Below are 18,053 nucleotides of genomic sequence, written 5' to 3' on the forward strand. Positions count from 1 at the left end.
TATTTCTCACAAAAATCCTGGGAAAGAAGTAATAACTTTTTAAGACTCTGTGGATGCTATATGGTATATCTAGCTTCCTGGTGAAGACAAAATTGAAATGCTTTTGTAAGGAAAGATTTAGAATATAGCTCTACATACAACACAGGATGCTACTATGTGTTCTGATTATGCTGTATACAGACTAAGAAAGATGCAAGCATGTCTGACAAATTCAGGTTCTGTTTTTTTGATTTATGAGCTAGTATGTCTTACGCCTACAGTACTGGGTGTTACACTAAAGCACTGCTACCTTTTCCTGTAAGCCAGAACTCTGCATAAAGTGCTGTAAATTTAATCAAAAAGTGGATTCTAATCAGAAAAAAAACAACCTTGTATACTTGAAGTGGGAAACCCAGAAATTGTCTTTCATGATCCCTTCTTTATTTGGAGGTACTGGTTTTTATCAAGACAATGTTTTTAATGCTGATTAGCATTAAACTGTATGGGAGAAGTCTTTGGGTATTGGGTGATTTGCCTTTTGAGTAAAGATGCCTGTCTAAACCAACAGAGGGCTCTCAGAGCTAGCAGTTGGCTGGATTGCTGTGGAGTTGCAGGAAATCTCAAGGAACTCCTTCCATTGAGTCCAGCTGGCTTCAGCAAAGCTCAGTACTTTCTCTAAAGGTGGCTGTCACAGCAGATCCTCGTATGAGTGCAGTATAAATATAAAGATAAATGTAATTGTGCTTTTGGGGCTCCATGCATGTATGACTAGTGGGAGGAGTCCCCTAGGTAGGTCTTTGGCTGGTGGCCAGCAGTAGTAATCTCTGCTAGGAGCCCTGTTCTCTCATGGACATTTTTTCCGGTTAAGAAGTGACTTACTGCTGTGTGGACTGCCAGACTTCCTGTCCATGCAGCACTTGTGTCTTACCTTCCAGGTTTCTCTAAAAAGTGTTTACTTTTTGTCTAGTGCTGTCTGTCTTTTGTCTAATGTGTACATATGTTTTTTTAAAAAGTGTTTTTAGAGTTTAGCAGCCAAAGACTTAGCTAGGGGACTCCTGCTGGTCATGTGCATGTAGAGCACGGACCCAAGAGTGGCTTCTCTGTGATGTACACCATCAGAGAACAGGAGTTACAGGTAACTTTTCTCATGTGTAGTTCCAAATTGTATTTATATTCTTTAAGGGAAATTGTCAAATGTATTCAATAGACTTGCACTGAATGGAAGTTGAGATTTTTGGCTGTTGGTGCTTGCAATTCTTAATGTTCTCCTGCACTGCTGATTTGAACTATCTTTTTTTTTGTGTTAGTCTGGAGCAATTGAGCCCACACTTACACTAAACTACTTATCTAGAAATGTATGTACTGTTAACTGTTTTCACTTTTGCAGGTTTGCTCCTTATTTTCTTCCATACTTCCTGTTAACCGACTGACATTCAAAGAAGCATTCGCATGACTTCATGCTAATTGAATTGATATTCAAAGAATGTGTGAAATGGCAGTTTGTAGATTGGCTTAGTAACTAAAGCAGTTTAAGACACTGTTTTTCTTGTATCTTAACTGCTTACTTTCAGATGCAACCTTAAATACTCCTGGTATACACTTTACCCTCACAGAATAAAATTCAGAGAAATATCACAAATGTGCTTTTTATTAGCGATTCTCTTGAGGAGATATCACATCTCTAGAGATCACTTCACTCAGTTAATAAAGATCAAACACTCTTCAGTGGTGTGCTCAGTTAAAGTGCTATGCTTAATTAAGCAATAAGGACTCCAGAAATACTGGAGTCCAGAAAATAAATGGGATGGACATGTTATTAGCTTGTGTTTCCTCTCTTCAACTCAGGAGTCATGCTACACGTAATGTGGGGTGGTTGTTTTGGGGGTATCTTTTTTCTACCTGCCTGAATTTGTTTTCAACCCTTCTTGTTTCGTGTATACTTACATCTTTTTTTGGCCTCTTAGGACTGATCAACACACCCATTTAGGAGAGGCATCTGTTAATGGCCCTGTATGATATGTGATGTCTACTACCTTGGCTGAAGAAAATGAACTGATACCCAGGTGTTTGAGTGTTTCTTGAGGATTTCATCTAGAGCCTGTTGAAGCCAGTCACTGCTGCACTAATTTCGCAAGGGATCAGGACCAGCAACATTTATATTCTAGATTTTAAGACATTGTACAGAAATTCATAAGTGTAAAAATATTGCACATTGAGAAATACCAATAATTTTTGCGTATGTTTATATTGTATTGTTCTAAATAATGGGTGGCCTGTGAAATAAGATCCTGCTACCCATGTAATGATGACAGTAGTGTTACTATAGTTAAAATGGCTGTAAGAATAGTTTTATAAAAAAGTGAATACACAAATCTAATGTATTTGAGACATAACTATTTGACGATTAGTGTGACCAAAGTATTTAGCAGTTTTCATACATTTTTCACCTTGTAAAAAGAAAAGAAAATGAATTCATGTTTCTTCTGAAACTGAAATGCCCTATAAATGTTATTTTGGTTGTTTTAGCTTACAAAAGTGATTTAAATAAGATTTTTTTTGGTGTTCAACATTTTACCACAGGTTTTTAATTGGTAATTGTTTTCTGTATTGTTTAAAACAGATCAAAAATGTAAGTCTATTGGTAGAGATTTTAAGTATTTATTGCTAAACTTAGTTGACAAATTGATGTTACTGTAAAGCCATATGTTCTGTTAAGTCTTATTTGCTTGAAACAATACCTTACAGGTGAAACACTAGAATATTTGAAGTGCACATGGCTTGTTGTGTTTAAGTGATTCACCTGCCTTTTAACCCATTCACCAAGATTTAGTTTAATACCAAGCATTATACAATGGAACATTTCAGAACAATCTGCGTATTTAAAACGCTATAATCCTTTTAGACAAGTCAAGTAAATGAAATGCTTGTGCTGCTAATGTAATTACAGTACATGCATTTTAAAAGTATATAGTGTTTTTAATACAAATTTTGGCAGCAGAGCATGTTAATTGTTACTTTCACTGTACTGATCTGTGTGAGGCTTTCATTTGTATGTTCTAAACCAGTTTTTTCACAACTGGTTTGTGTATATATATATAGTGATTATGGAAACTAATTCTGTGTAATTTATAATTTTCTATGTCAGTGTAAAATTCCAACAGCCTTCTCAAACAAACAGAAGCAATATATTGTATATTGCCACATTGTCTGGTGAAAGGGTTAAAGTACTTCACCTCCTGCACTTTTAGATCCATTTTTGTTTCTGTAATACTTATATTCATTTATTTTTTACATCCTTTGTTTTCTCGACCAGTATTTAAAGCCAAAAGGATACTCTAAACAATGGCCAATGATTTATTTTAGAAGGCGTCCTAAGCAACGTGCCTAAACATTACATTGCATACAGAAATAAAAAAAAACCTCACATATGTATAATGGCATTGCCCTTATTGCTTCCTCTCTTGCATTTTCTACAGCAAATTTCAGTGGCACGCGTCATTGCAGGTTGTTACAAACTGATCAGTTGTGTCAATATTGAGGGCACAAAAACCACAGTACTGTTGGTGGAGTTGGTAACTATGGTTGCCATTTTATTTGTACTTTGTAAGTGATGGAATCCAGTCAGTTTCTAATTCTTCAGTTCAGAATTACTTCCAGATCAGCTTGACCAAAAATGCTTTGTATATCAGCTTTAAGGTTGGCAGTTGTCCCTTTATCACTTTCTGATCTGTTATTGAACAAGCAGTTTTGTAAACAGAGCCACTCATCTCAACACATGAATTGCAATCCAAGTAGAAATTCCAAATACAGAAGAGCGGTGTGTTGTCTTACAGAAGTTTATTTCTTTTAAGTGTCAAAACTTTTATCCTTTCTAGTGGAGCTATTTGTCTCTTGTTAAGTTGAATTAACTAGCTACATAGCCATGAAAAGTGGAGATACTGGCAGCAAATCAGTATTTCAAGCCCTGTTGCCTGCAGTTCAGCAATGTCTTCTAGTATGTTGTCCTTCCTGATGTTAATAAACTGCTGTATCAGTCCACCATCCAGTTCCTACTGAGCTCAGAACTGAAAAGAAAAAGAGTATTTTGTTCCCCTTCCCTCTGTTCCCAATAGGCAGTATCAGCTGAGTGGAGGTGTGAGAAGTGGTGGTGAGTGGAGTTCACCCTTCAGTGTAGCTCACCTTCTAATTAAAGGGTGCAGTAAAGGTAAACTAGGGTTGGCTTACCTAATGTTGATTCCAGTGGTCTTTGAGGGTTCTTCCTTACTATTGCATCTATTGTTAGTTTTAACAGCTTGTGTGGAAGGGGAGTAAAACCTGGGATTTAACCTGGATTTGATGTAGTGTGAGCTTGTTCTGAGAAGGTGTAGGGTGTGTTTAACCCACTAACTATATTACTTGTACAACGAATCCTGAACTTGAAGGGCAAGCTTCGGAGGTGTGTTTTTGGGGGTGTATGGGTGTGTGTACACCCCCACACACCTTTTGCCATCTTTTACCAATGCCTTATGCTGTTCATATGGGCTTAGGAGAGTTTGAACATACTTGGAGAGTTCTTCTCAATGGCTGTTACCCAACCTGTTTAATCAAATTTGACTTGCATGCAATGGAACTTGAGTCTTCTTTATTAAAAGATATTTTAATACATTTGTGAGATGTACTGAAGTCTAATACCTTTGTGCAGTGTATTCAGCAGCAGCAGCTAGGATGAAATAAGCCTGCTTTGAATGGCTTGTACTGAATACATGCATTGGCCATATTTCACTGTGCTCTTTGAAATTGCTAAAGGGTCAGTCACTTGAAACTGAGAATACTCATGTCAGTTGATATCGAAGGGCAGTGGACTTAATGCTCAGGACTTCTCTGGTAAATGATTTTTACTCAAGCCAGAGTGTTGCAGAATTGGCTAGATCAGCAGTGTATGCAACAGCTCGTTGCCTCTTCAGACCTGTGTCTCAGTTATGTAGCAGAGTGGATGAATCATGCCTTCTTGACCAGCGAAACCGTTATTTTTAAGTGTAAGCCTTGTATTGGATTTTATATCAAGATTATTCCGTTTAAGTAGAAGTGTAGCCATTGTCTTAACTAACATTATTGTTGTTATTGTTAATTAAGCAAGCATTCCCCCTGTTCAGTGAGTTGACATGTAGTTGCTGAGAAGACAACAGGATAGTTGACACAATCTCATTATATCCTTGCAAATGCAACCCAGTGTGACTATGCTCTTCAGTGAAATGTACCTTTTTGCTCCTGTTAAGCCCTGTATCTACCTCTTGAAAACAGTGAGTTCTGTATTGTCATCTGCATACTCGTGGAAACTTGCTGTGACATTCATTCTTTGTGTGAAATCCACTGAGAAGTTACAAAAGACTTATGAGGAAGATTAATCACATTGTTACTATAGTTCATTATAAACTTATCTTCCTGTTCAAATTAGCTTTAATTTACTTGGAGATTGTGTTGTTTTCTGACATCCTTCTTAACACAGTTCTATCAGGAAGTATTTATTGTATATAACTGATGGCTCTATTAATATACTTAAACAATCACTTCTGACTGTCTCAGAATAAATAGTGCTTTCTCCAGTGTAGTATAAGTGCTTCAGGTTTCATTATAAAAGTGTCTGTGTTGTTTCCCAAACCAGGATGGAAAATGGAAGTTCATGCAGTGGCAACAAGCCTTTTATGTTCTGAACTTCTGTCTTTTAGTTTCTGCATCTTACTTCCTAACAGGTAAGGATTTGGTATTCTTCTGTTCCATTATTGTTTGAATATGTAAGGTTACAGCATGGAGGAAGACTAAGGCAATAAAAGTAAAACAAAAAATACTCTTGGCATAAAAAGAGGCATCTTCCTGCCTGATTTAGCTAAGACAATTCATGAAATCTTTTGGACTTACTCAAACCTGGCTTGGCTTTCTGGTTCAAATTGTTCCAAGCCTGTGGTTTGCCCTGTGCTTAGTGTTGGTTAATGACTTGTAATTACACTTCTTTTAATGGGATCACAGGGAGGTTGGTGTGTGCTTCTTACTCTTCTGCCACAAGCTGAAGCAATAACAAGAACTGAACTTTACACTGTGTTTTGCTAGTAGTATCTTTCAGAATTTCTCGTAGATGATTCTGGGCTTAGTGTTTGGTGCATCTTTTTCCATTGGAGAGGGGAACATTTTCTGCATTTTTATCAGCTCTGAATTGGTAAGTACCTTGCAAAATGAGTTAGGATTCCCTTTAGTTCAGCTTTCTGGCCTTAGCTGAAGTACTGTAATTCTGATTCTAGGACTTTCTTCAGAAGGAGTGTTCTCCCTTCTCATTCTGGATCTCTTCTGAGTGGTGTGGGTGCTTTCCTGTGATTTATATTCTCTGCCTCTCAAAACATGGATTCTGAAAACTAATTTAGATTGTGATTGTCTGCTGGCATACAGTCATCCAGAGTAAGGAAACCAAATCTTGCCAAGCTGGTTTTGAGCAGACTTTATCACTCATATCTCATGAGTCAACACCCATTTTTTCAGGTAGTTTATCTGGTTGTCTCACTACTTCAGTCTGTGGATGATAATTAGGTAGATCGGTGGTTGATCCTCAAGGGCATAATAGAGATACACCCTCTTCATTTTTTCGGATGGAATGTGGACCCGTTATAGATCTGTTGAGACTGCTTTTGAACTCTGTGTTACTCTTCTCATCTATCTTAAGAGGGTGGGGGGGTTCTTCCCTTCCTCTCCTATCTACACCAATTACCTGCCTAAGGTGGTCACAATTTCATCTTAAGCAATGTATTAACCTGGTTCTTTTGCCAGAGCACTGAAGCATGACTGCATACATTGCAAGTAAAATCTGCTTTCCCTTACACCAAGCAGAATTAAGTGTTTGGAAAACCCTTCTTTGATGTTTTCTCAGATGAAAGATACAAAGTGTTGACTGTCTTCTACTGGTTCTTGTAGCAGGCAGTGGCACAAAATTACTAAAATAAGCCTGCTGACTGCTGAAATTCACGTGACCTCTTTTCTGTTGAAGTTCTCCAGAGCACCTTTCCTGCTATATCTTTATAGAAACACTTCCTGTTAGTGCTGTATTTGTTAGCAAGGGTTGTTCTTCCCTACACCATCGTTCTGAGGGGTGCTTTCAAATAAGAAGAGTTCTGCTTTGCAGTGAGCCATAGTGGAGCGTGCGTATTGATCAGCCAGCATTCAAGTGAGGAAAGGTAGTAACTAGGAATTGTATGATGTTCATGGGACTACAGGGGTCCTATTCTTTCTCTGTAGTCACTTCAGGAGTGGTTTGAAAACATAAAAGGGCTGAGGAAGTATGCAGTGCTTTTTAAAACACTGTGCATGTGTAGTTTGACGTACTATAGAGACAAATCTGAAGTTGGGAAGAGGTGGGTGACTTCCTGATAACTAAATTTTCAAGTGTGTTATTTACATGATTCATACATAATTCATGTTGATTGTTATGTCCAAGCACTTAAGATATTTTTTAACTACGCTGTATAAATATATATAGATGCACACTTGTGTGTGCACACATCAACAGCTGGGAGATATTTTCTTCTTGACATGACTAGCTGCAGTGTGCACGGTACATTTCCTAAACATACTGAACTGTAGAATTTTAGGAAGGAGGAGGTACTTGAGCATATGGTACAGCCCATTCTGAAGCACTTCACTAAATATAAAATATTTTTAGGCTTCTGTCTCTGCATGTGTAGACACTACCAGTGTAATTTGACAGGAGGAGGAACCAGTGCCTCTGGCTTCTTGAGGCCAACTTCAACTTCTGTCAAAGGTTACTCTGCTTTTCTCATAGTCCAACTACTTGATATATTTAAGCCTTTTGGCTGATATGTTTATAGCTTCCCAGAAACAGAGGCAAGAATTTGTATTTGTGATTATTGAATCAACACTGTCTGCTTCGGCCAGAAGTGGTTCATCTGTAAACTTGTACTGATGCTGTTAATCTATTAACGGCTATGCTTCTGCATACTGCATTAAATTCTTCTTAATATAATGGTGAAATCTATCTGTTTCAGCAATTGTCATCAGTACTGTCCTCAAGAGCACAGTGACAAGTTGACTGCAGCTTTGAATTTGGTGTTGCACAGATGCAGACCATCATAATGCCCTGTTTGAGAAAGGTGGGGTGTCTGATGTGGTGGAACAAGCCTCCAGCTGCTCTAAGGGGGTCTAATGCATCCTGAAAACAGTCCAAAGGAAGTAATGTCACCTGGGTGGTTATCTGCTCTTCATTAGGAGCTTACAGATCTCTGCTGGGGGAACAAATTGCCCTTGACTTTGCATTAAGTCCAGAGAACAGTGGCTGCAAGATAGTGCATGCAGGACCTCCTGCCCTCAGCCATCCCAGTGTCTGAGCTGAGCAGGCTGCACAGAAAGATCTTTGGAGGTGACTTGGCTCTGGACAAAGCTTTGTTCATATGGTAAGGCATACCTAGTGGGAGTCTCCAAGTATCAGGTACAGTGGAGTATCTCAGAAAAAAGGTTTTAATTGTAAAACTACTTGCAGGTTAATGGTTACATTAAGCTTGAGTTTGCATATGAGGGTGCTTGGTGCTCTTTCATCTGAGCTATTCTCCAACATCCTTTTATGTCATGAGGAAGCATAGACTATGTTCAAGCAGTGTTGGGGTGGTGTGGCAGATTCATACAGAAACTAGATCACCCAGTTACACTGAAACGTTTATTAGGAGCAAGAAATTCTTCATGTTCACAAATGTGAAAAATCTGCCACCAAAAGGTTATAGGTGGGCAACAGTCAAATGGAAAGATGATCTCTATTGCACATGTCAAGATGCTGTCTGCAAAGAAATAAAGCAGATAAATGATGAAGTTAAGCTTTGAGGGCGAGGGGAGGGGATTTGGAGTTCTTAATCTCAAGCGAGCCCTTGTTTCTCTTTTTGGTCATAGCAACATTTAAGTGGGCTAGAAAAAGAAGGTTAAATATTTCTAGTGGGCTAACTGCTTGCAAAATAATGGACTGCTGTCAACAAGAACCTCTGAATGGCCTTGTGCTCCTGGGAGGATTTTTTTTCAACTAGTTTGTGGCCATGATGCCTCTGTCAAGTTAATCATGAGGGGAAAAAGATGAAGTTGTGAGTTGCACTAGAAAGAAGTGGGATGCATAGTAACTGAATCGTCTGATTAAGTTGTTGATAGGAAGTCAGGTGGTGTGGGCTGAGGATTACATGCACTGAAATTGACCCATTGGAATGTGAACATTCAGAAATGCAAATGATTGCTGCTAGACAAAAATAACAAGGTTATTGCTTTTGTATTGACATCAATTGTCTTAGTTATTCTGTCTAGACTTGCTATGAGGGCTGAAGATTCAGTCTTCACTTACATCTGACAAAAGATAGAGGCTAATAATACAGCATGTTTCTGCTTGAATACTGCTACCTTTGACAGTCTTCACTGTATGTTCTCATAACAAAAAAAGCTTTTTTTAACCTCAGGTCAGAAAGGGTAATGGGGCAAGAATGATTTTTTTTTTTTTAAATAAACAATGTATGGCCTTGATGTATGCTACAAACCTGTAAGAATGTTTTAGAAACTCAAAAGTAAGCATAAGCTTTTCTATTAGCTACAGCTTTTCTGTTGAGGAAAATAAAGGTAATGATGTTTACTACTAAGCAGACATGCATTTATTAGGTCTTTAGCTTACTGAATATATCTGTAAGGTTTTCTCACTGCTTTCTGCTGCCATAGCAGCTTCTGTAGTGGCTGTGGATGGAATTGATGAAACGCTGCAGTAGCTATACTGCATATATAGTACTTGAACTTTGTAACAAACTGCTCTTACTCTAAGAAGTGAAGAAGAGAGCAGAAACTATGTCAATACGGCCTAATACTCTTTATAAGAGACTTGTATCCCTTTTGTCTGAGAGCTTTATCATCAGGATAATTTCTTTCAGAATTTAAGGAAAAGGAACACTGCTAGAATGTGGGTTTTTTCTACACTCAGACAACAATTACAAACAGGGTGACAGATAAATGATCCAGCTTTGAATTATTTTTACAGTATGAGTAGCTCTTGCTTTCTATCCTTTAAGAATCCTAGCAGTATTGGCATTCTTTTTTGCTTGATGTCTCATGGAATAAGATTTGGAACTGTGCAAAGGTAGAATGAACCCATATGACACTGCAGAGATCATGTACTCTATACGTGGGTATGTATGAAGTAAATATTCCTTCTTCATTGATGTTAGAAGCTAAATAGAGATGAAGGTGGATAAATAAAAGCATATATGTCTAAAGCTGAAAGAGGCAATTCAAAACACCCATTACAGATTTTCAAGGACTGGAATTTCACTTCATTCCTACTGCTGTTGCTTTGAGTCCACCAGCCTCTGGTGAATGTTAGTTAAAATTGACAGCTTTTAATAAATCTGGCTAGATTATAGCAGTCAATAAACAGCAAAGCATACTGTTCCTGTAATCTAGTTTGTAATTGATAATAGTTATAAAATTCAGGAGTGGCATATATTATATAAATCAAGGCAGTAAATCTAACTGAAATAAGAACGCTATTCTTACCCCATATCTGATGAGTTAAGTGATACAGAAAAAAGGTTTTACATGTCTTCAACTTACTATTTACTCATACAATTGCAGTGCCTTGCATCTAAAATCAGATTTTTGCAAAAGCAAAAATTAAGTATGTTACCACATCTACAGTATGATGCATCACACTTGGCTTTTTCTTGGGTATTGCTTAGTATACTGCAGTTTTAGTTGATTTGTTTTTCACAATGAGGAGCTAGGTCAGAACTGCTATGTGAAATATAACTAACTTCTAAGCAGTGGTTGGGAGTCCTCTGGCAACCCAAAACTCATCTACTGCTGAGCCTTTAGACTCAGACTTCTTACAGCCTTGTTTTCCTAGGTGTTCTTTTTTTTTTTTTTACCCCACCCTTTTTAATGCATTTAATCATGCTAGATCAGCTCAAACTCTGGATCTGTCACCTGCTCTTCAGCTCAGTTTAACTTTGAGTTATATACAGTGTAATTCCAGATCATCTGTGCTTAAATTCTTGTTCTGTTTCTCCTCCTTTCCCTTGCCCACTTGCCCACTTGGCAAAATAGTAGAAATCCAAGTAGGATTTATTTTTACTCTCTAGGACACTGAAGCCTGCCTGTTTAAGAAAAAGAGGAGGGCCTGTTCCACTGTCAGAGGAGTGAGCACTGACACCTGGGCAGTTAGAAGAGGCTTGCTTGAGATCTGATGCCCAACATAACGCAGAACACTTAAGGGGCAGCAGAGTCCACAGGTGTCCAGGCCCTATGGCTGTCAAAGCTCAGCATGAGTCTTAATTTGCAGCGTCCTCATGACCTGCAGGAGCCCTGCAGAAGTTGAGGCTCAGTGAAGTTCAGTATTTCTCTTTGAGTAGTAGCCAACACTTCAAAACCTTCTGAGCAGCACAGCCAAGTTGCATTTTAACTTGAAAACATGTCCTCCCATCCCATGTAATTTCTTTCTTTCCACAATGCATTTCTACCTACTTTATAAGGATTTAAAAGATTTTAAAGCATTTCCTACAATGTTTTTTACTACTGTCACTATTTTTAAAGGAAGACATTTGTTCAGTTTAAAGATACAAACTTGTTTGTCATAGATTACAGGTGTTAAATAAAAGTATGGATGCTTAAATGGGTTTGAAATTAAAGCTTTTGTTATTTTCATTAAGTTTTACAACTGTTTATGACTTCAGAGAATCAGTAGTAGTGGTGTGTTCTCAAACAGATGTTAATGTGATATTAAAAGACATAGCTGCCCTTTCAAAAACAGTACAGGAAAAAAAATCCCCTTTTTGTATATTTGAGTACAGCTAATAAACGGCATAGTAAAACTCCTCAATTACACATATCGTCCATCACACTGTAATCACCAATATAAATCTGACTTGCGGCCATGAAAGAATAAGCTGGGCAAATTCATCTTACAAGAAAAGTTTTAAAATTCTTAATGATGAAGTACACAGTCATCTTACTATTGTGGACTAACTCCATATTAAAAATAAAAATGAAATAGAAAAAAAAAAAAAAAAAAAACCAAATGAAAACCAAAATCCATCAGTCTTGGCTGTAGTATTGAAATTCTATCAGGGAATTTTAATGTTCGCCATGCACTTAAATAAAAACTCTCAAGTCATTAAACTGAGATTTAGTCAGGGGCACTTCTGTATTGGTAAAACACTTGCTGTAGAAAATGCATTGAAGTGATGACCAGGATAACACTTTTTTTGTAGATTACTGGTACTGTGTTGTTGGTACAAGACTCGCATTATTAGTTGATGTAAGGCTAGCTTGCTTTTTTAACATCTAAAACTTAGATTGACTGTACCCATCTGTTAATACTTTCTTGTATAAATACAAGTCTGAAATAAGTAACTAAATTTTCTTTTTATGTTTGAGGAGGCAGAATTTCTGAGCTGCAATAGCTAGATCCAGAGTGTTGCTCTAGAAGAACCTTCCTCTCCCATGATTTTCAGGAAAGCCTAGGGAAATACCTGACTTGTGTAGCCATGTAGTTATGTTAACTAAAAACGAATGATACAGCTGGTCCTTTATCAAAATGGTTTGGGTTTTCTTTCCCTAAAATACCCCTTACTCCTGTTCCCCTAACCTTTTTTTAATAGACTGACAGTATCTATCTTGGGGAAGGTGAGAGGAAGATCAGCTTCATAATTATACTTGCAAATTTCTTGCTTACTAGTCAGAAGAACAATAAATACAAATTTAAGTTACATTCTTTGACATTGGATAGCAGTTACATACGTAGCAGTGTATTGCATTTCTTTCTCAGGCAGGTCAACTTGCCCCTTACTGCTCTACTTATCCATTAGACTGGTAAATGATAGCTCTGTAGGATGTAAAATCCGAAGTGAGAGCGAGAACCATAAAGCTTTTAAAAGACAAGATGACAAAACTTCAAACTGAGAAGGGCAACATGAAGAAGCAGAAAAATGCTAAGGAATTAAGTAACTATCCTGTGACTTCAAGTAGGATCATAAAAATTAAGTGCCTCAGATGCATATCTATTCCAACCAATAATTTAAAACCCTTGAATTTAAAATTATGTTCCATTTCTGTTATTAGGATTAGCTCTCCAGGGAACAACCCCCTTTGTAACATTGTATTTCACAGCTTCCCTTTAATTTTCCATGTTTGAAAAAGATCGCATTTATCTACTTATTTTCTAGCTTTATTCCTTATTAAAATTTATGCTTGCTTCTTATTAGCTTGGTCTCCTTAAAAACACCTAAAAATAGTCCCTATATTTATAATTTTTGAACTCCTCTAGTACAGAGTAGCATTTATCTTGTACCAAGAAGAGTTATTCTTTCTTCTGCCCTTGATAGGCAGCACTGATGTCAGGACTTCCTCCCTGTGTGAACCTCTTGGAGGCAAACACACTAACCACTGCAGAGTCCCTGAGGGAGAACATGCAACTTCTACTTTTTCCTTTCATTGCTGTCTCCTTGGGTTACAAGCTGAATGGCTTCTCCTCATAATCAGTCCATGAGGTCTTGATAACATTTCTTGTGGTTGCATCGCATTTTGTCATGCCTCCTCTCTTGATTTCTTCTCAGAAACATTTTCTGTGAGTCTTATGGCAGGAGATGACCCACCCGTTGGCTGCAGTGACCATGTAGTGATGGTATGCTTCTGCAACTGAGATGAAAGGGCATCTAAACATGAGTCCTGACGTCTTGAGTTGTAAAACATTCTTGCAAAGCTGCTATGCCTGGTCATCCACAACACTAGGAGTCCTGCTCAGAGACCACAGTTAGGGATTGGAAGTATCTGAGTTCACCATATTGGATAGAAAGGATGAAGGGTTTAGACTGGATATTAGGAAGGATTTCTGTGCAGAAGGGCTTGTTGGGTGTTGGAATGGGCTGACCAGGGAGGTGGTGGAGTCCCCATCCCTGGAGGGGTTGAAGAGTTGGGTCGACATAGTGCTGAGGGATCTGGTGGAGTTGGGAACTGTCAGTGCTAGGTTAATGGTTGGACTAGATGATCTTCAAGATCTTTTCCAACCAAGGTGATTCTGTGAACTGATTTTTTAGTGGTGGCGATGAGCTCTATGTACAAATACATGGTACTTTTGGGTATACACAGGCAAAAGCTTAGGGCCTTTTTTAGAAATTTCACAAAGGTGAAATACAGATTTTATGTGCCTGAGCAAAGAGGATGACTTTTTCTTATAAACAGAAGTACTGCGGCAGTTACAAAGGAGTTGGGTACTTGTGAAGTTATCCAAGCTGCCAAAAATTTAAAATCTCCAGAGTCTATTTGGACCGCTTTGGCTTCTCAGAAATACAAAGATTTTGCCAACTAAGCCACCTAAAAGTTAAAGGGTATTTTCTGGAATCTAGGATAGGTAAAAGTGAGCCAATGTAACTGTCCTCTGAGCTCACAAATGAGTCGGATCTGTTGAACAAGATATGATAAAATGAAAGTTAATGCCTTCAGTTCTAGATGTCACTTCAGATTTGTATCTTTGATTTCTGATGGATTTCTCAAAGACAGCAAAAACCATTTGTGTTCTATGTAGGCAAAAACAATCCAAGAAATTAAGAATTTGATGCTTTGATATGGGTAAGCATCAGGCTCTTTATATGTTTACAATTAAGTTATTTTGTGAAACTTAAGACTCTTCTATGGAAGCGTGAGGGTACTGACATTAATGTCACATTAACCCCCAAGGTGGGTCGTAGTGATGCATATAATTCCTATGAGTAAATCCATGGCAAATTTCAAAATTAGGAGGATTTTTATGAGTAGATATGGAACTTAGTCTTAGAAAATTAAGAATGATGAACACAAGTCATGATCTGATCATATTCTGAAATGGGATTTAAAAAAAATCACATGCAACTAGGTAACTTTTTGAGTAATGGATATATACCAGAAATCTGAAGTAGGAAAAGCCATCTAAATTGCTGTAAAACAAAAAGGGATCACCAGAGCTGTTCAAAGAGCAGATGTTCTCTTTTATCTATGCATCTCTGTGTAAGTTGAGATCACTTGGTTTGCTTTACTGATCCTGAGATGATATGATAGCTCTGTTTTTACATAGTCAATGAAGCTGTGAGATATAAGGCCAAATATCAGCTGAACATAAATTGGTAATTCCAAGCAGCTGAATAAAAGCAAACTAAGTAAACAGAGAAATACATAGTTACTCTATCCAGCACAGGCAAAAAGGTTCAGCTGGAGAACTTCAGAAACACTGTTGTGTCTTTAGAAAAATATACCAATTTGGACAGAGAACATAGAAAGCTATGTGAATTGGAGAGGTCTAGTAATGTAACTCATGAACAACGCTTGTAGAAATTATTGGTTAGCTGTTAGAAAACTGAAGGGAGAAGGAAATCTTCAAATAGGAAAACTGCAAAACAAGTAGTAAATTTTGGTCTCTAAAACTGCATTTCTCAGACATCTAATTCTTGATAATTTAATGTCTGTCCTTTTGGATTGACACAACAAATAATTAATATTCTACTTACAACTAAGAGTTTGTCTATAATAAATTGTGTAAAAGTCTGGGAAGTTTGTCTTCCTCATAATGATTTCTTGCAAATTTCCAAAACAAATACAAAATTGATCTTTTGACTCATCTGTTTTACTGTGAAATACAGCTTGTGGTCTAAATTGATTAGATGAATGTTCTGTTGCAAATAATCTACATCCTGTAGAAGGGGATATCAGACTATATGCAAAAGAAGGAAAATGCAGATTTATTAATTTAGCTGAAATCAAAATTTCAGAATGAGAGACGTGGAAATGTTTCATACCGTATTCTCTGCTGTGCAGTTCTTTGAAAATCAACATTTCTATCATCTATTGTGGCAAAAGAATCTTTGATACAATAATGTAGGAAAGAACACCAATGCAGACAACAGACAAGTGATTTAAAACAGATGTGAAATTTTCTCTATGTAGAAAATTATAGGCACTGGTGATGACATTAGATACATATGACTAATCACAGTTAATGCTTGCTGTTGCCAATTAGCTTTATTAGCTCAAGCAATTTGAGCACAGGATGACATTACTTTAATTACTGTAAGCAGCTTGTTCATTTATTGAGTAGTGTGCATTTAGAAAAGGGTTATTCTATCTGCAAATTAATCATAACCCTCTTTATCATTAGAAATTCAGGAACATGGAGGGGAAAAAGACTTTACCATGCAAATAGAAAAAAATGGGTGATGAAAGTCTGGCAGTAATTTTAGTATTTTACTACTATTTTATTTTTTTGATAAAAAGACAAAAGCTATTGTATGGTTTCTCTCTGAAAGCTGTAGATGAGTGAGACAAAATTACTACCATTAGAGTTAAGGCAAGACATTATGACCATTAGGTGGTAGCAATGCAAAAAAAAAAAATATCTTGTGAAGGTGTACAGCAAAAATAAGGCTAAAGGTATCTCAAAAAAAAAAAACAACCCACACTCCAAGCTGCACAGAACTCATTTTCTCCTTTTTTATCATATGAAAATGTTTGTTGATCTGTGGCACAGATATTAGGGCTTTTTATACAGATTTGCTTATGAGAATACACTCCTCAAAGGGTGCAATATGCATAATTCCATTAACAAACTGCAAAAATAATCATTGTGCAAATATGCTTACTCAGAAATGCTGTAGCAAATGGAACAGAGGTGCAACTATGAGCTGATTTCGCTTGCACCACCACACTGGCTCACAAAACTATTGCTGCAGAAATGTCAAAATCGTGTTGATGTTTTGGAAACAAGAATTCAAAATAAGTTTTTTTTTCCTTTGTGGGTTTCCTCTAAGTCTTTATTACATACCAGAAATTGTTAGTTCTTAATTCAAATGACAATAGATTCAAAAGACACACCTTACTTATATTTTAAGTCTGTAGATAATTTGAGCTTAAATCAGGAATTATATTCTCCATGTTTTATAAGAATGATTTGCTGTTTTTCTTTTAAGCCATCTGTTGCAAAACAGATATCCACTGTTCGAAGCTGATTTTTGAGGGGTCTTAAAGAATGACAGTCCTTAGCAGTTGTTAACTTCTGCAGTGTTGTTACTCTTCTGCTGACCTACAATTCCCACAGAAGCGGTACTGCTAAAGTAGCCAGCCTGGGGCTTGTATTATGTGAGCTCCTATGGCAAGGCCACATCACATAATCAGGTATGGATTCTGCTATATGCAGGCTGTTAGGGCATTTGAATCCCTGCTGTGGGATAAAAATAAGAGTGAGGTAGTGAAGGCCAGCAAGGCTGATAATGCTGGCTTGCCCTTGGCAGCACAGCCAGCTAAGGCTGGTCAGACACTGGAAGAGGTTGCACAGAGTCAGGCTGGACAGAGCCTTGAGCAACCTGATCTAGTGGAAGATGTCCATGCCTGTGATAAGGGCACTGGAGCTCGGTGTTCATCAAAGGTCCCTTCCCACCCAAACCATTCTGTGTTCTGTGAGTCAAAGGTTCTTCCTGTGGTGGTGTGGAGGAGCTTCTCAGAACCTACTGTCTCCTTTTGCCTGTAAGCTGCCTCTAGAAGTGCTCTTCTCAAGGTAATCCATGTGCCTTGCAGGCCTCTAAATAAAGGTAAATTATTTTAGTAAGCACAACGGTGGGTAAGGAAGGTTGTGTGACTTACACGTTAGTTTCCCTGTTGCTTGTGTCCACAAAACTCCTGTGAACTGATCTTAAAATGAAAGCATGCGCTCAGGTGACATCACTGTTTTCCATGCCTGTGTCCCATGTCTGTCAGTCCCAGGACATTTGCAACTCAGAATTTCCACCAACTTCTGACAAAACTGGTTTTACCAGCCTAAATTTCTTTTCAGTAATCACAGAATCATTTAGGCTGGAAAAGCCCCTTGGGATCATCGAGTCCAACCCTCAGCCCAACTCTACAAAGTTCTCCCCTACCCCACATCCCCCCACAGCTCATCCAAATGGCCCTTAAACACACCCGGGGGTGGGGACTCCCCCCTCCCTGGGCAGCCTGTTCCACTCTCTGACCACTCTTTGGTGAAACATTTTTTCCTCATGCCCAGCCTGACCCTCCCCTGTTGCAGT

General features: G+C 37.8%; 1 protein-coding gene across 4 annotated transcripts in view; it reads left to right on the plus strand.

Annotated features, from left to right (window-relative positions):
• Positions 1-8,492, plus strand: part of PPP6R3 (protein phosphatase 6 regulatory subunit 3) — a 70,930-nt gene extending 62,438 nt beyond the window's left edge. For 2 of the 4 annotated variants that reach the window (XM_074918448.1, XM_074918450.1), the window contains exon 27: positions 1,944-8,492. In XM_074918448.1, coding sequence (XP_074774549.1) covers positions 1,944-1,995 — 52 coding nt within the window. In that variant the 3' untranslated portion in view covers positions 1,996-8,492. The remainder of the gene's footprint in view (positions 1-1,943) is intronic. The other 2 variants (XM_074918449.1, XM_074918452.1) reach the window with 1 other exon arrangement.
• The last annotated feature ends 9,561 nt before the right edge of the window (positions 8,493-18,053 follow it).

Source organism: Athene noctua, chromosome 14, assembly GCF_965140245.1.
Source record: "Athene noctua chromosome 14, bAthNoc1.hap1.1, whole genome shotgun sequence".
Taxonomy (NCBI): Eukaryota; Metazoa; Chordata; class Aves; order Strigiformes; family Strigidae; genus Athene; species Athene noctua.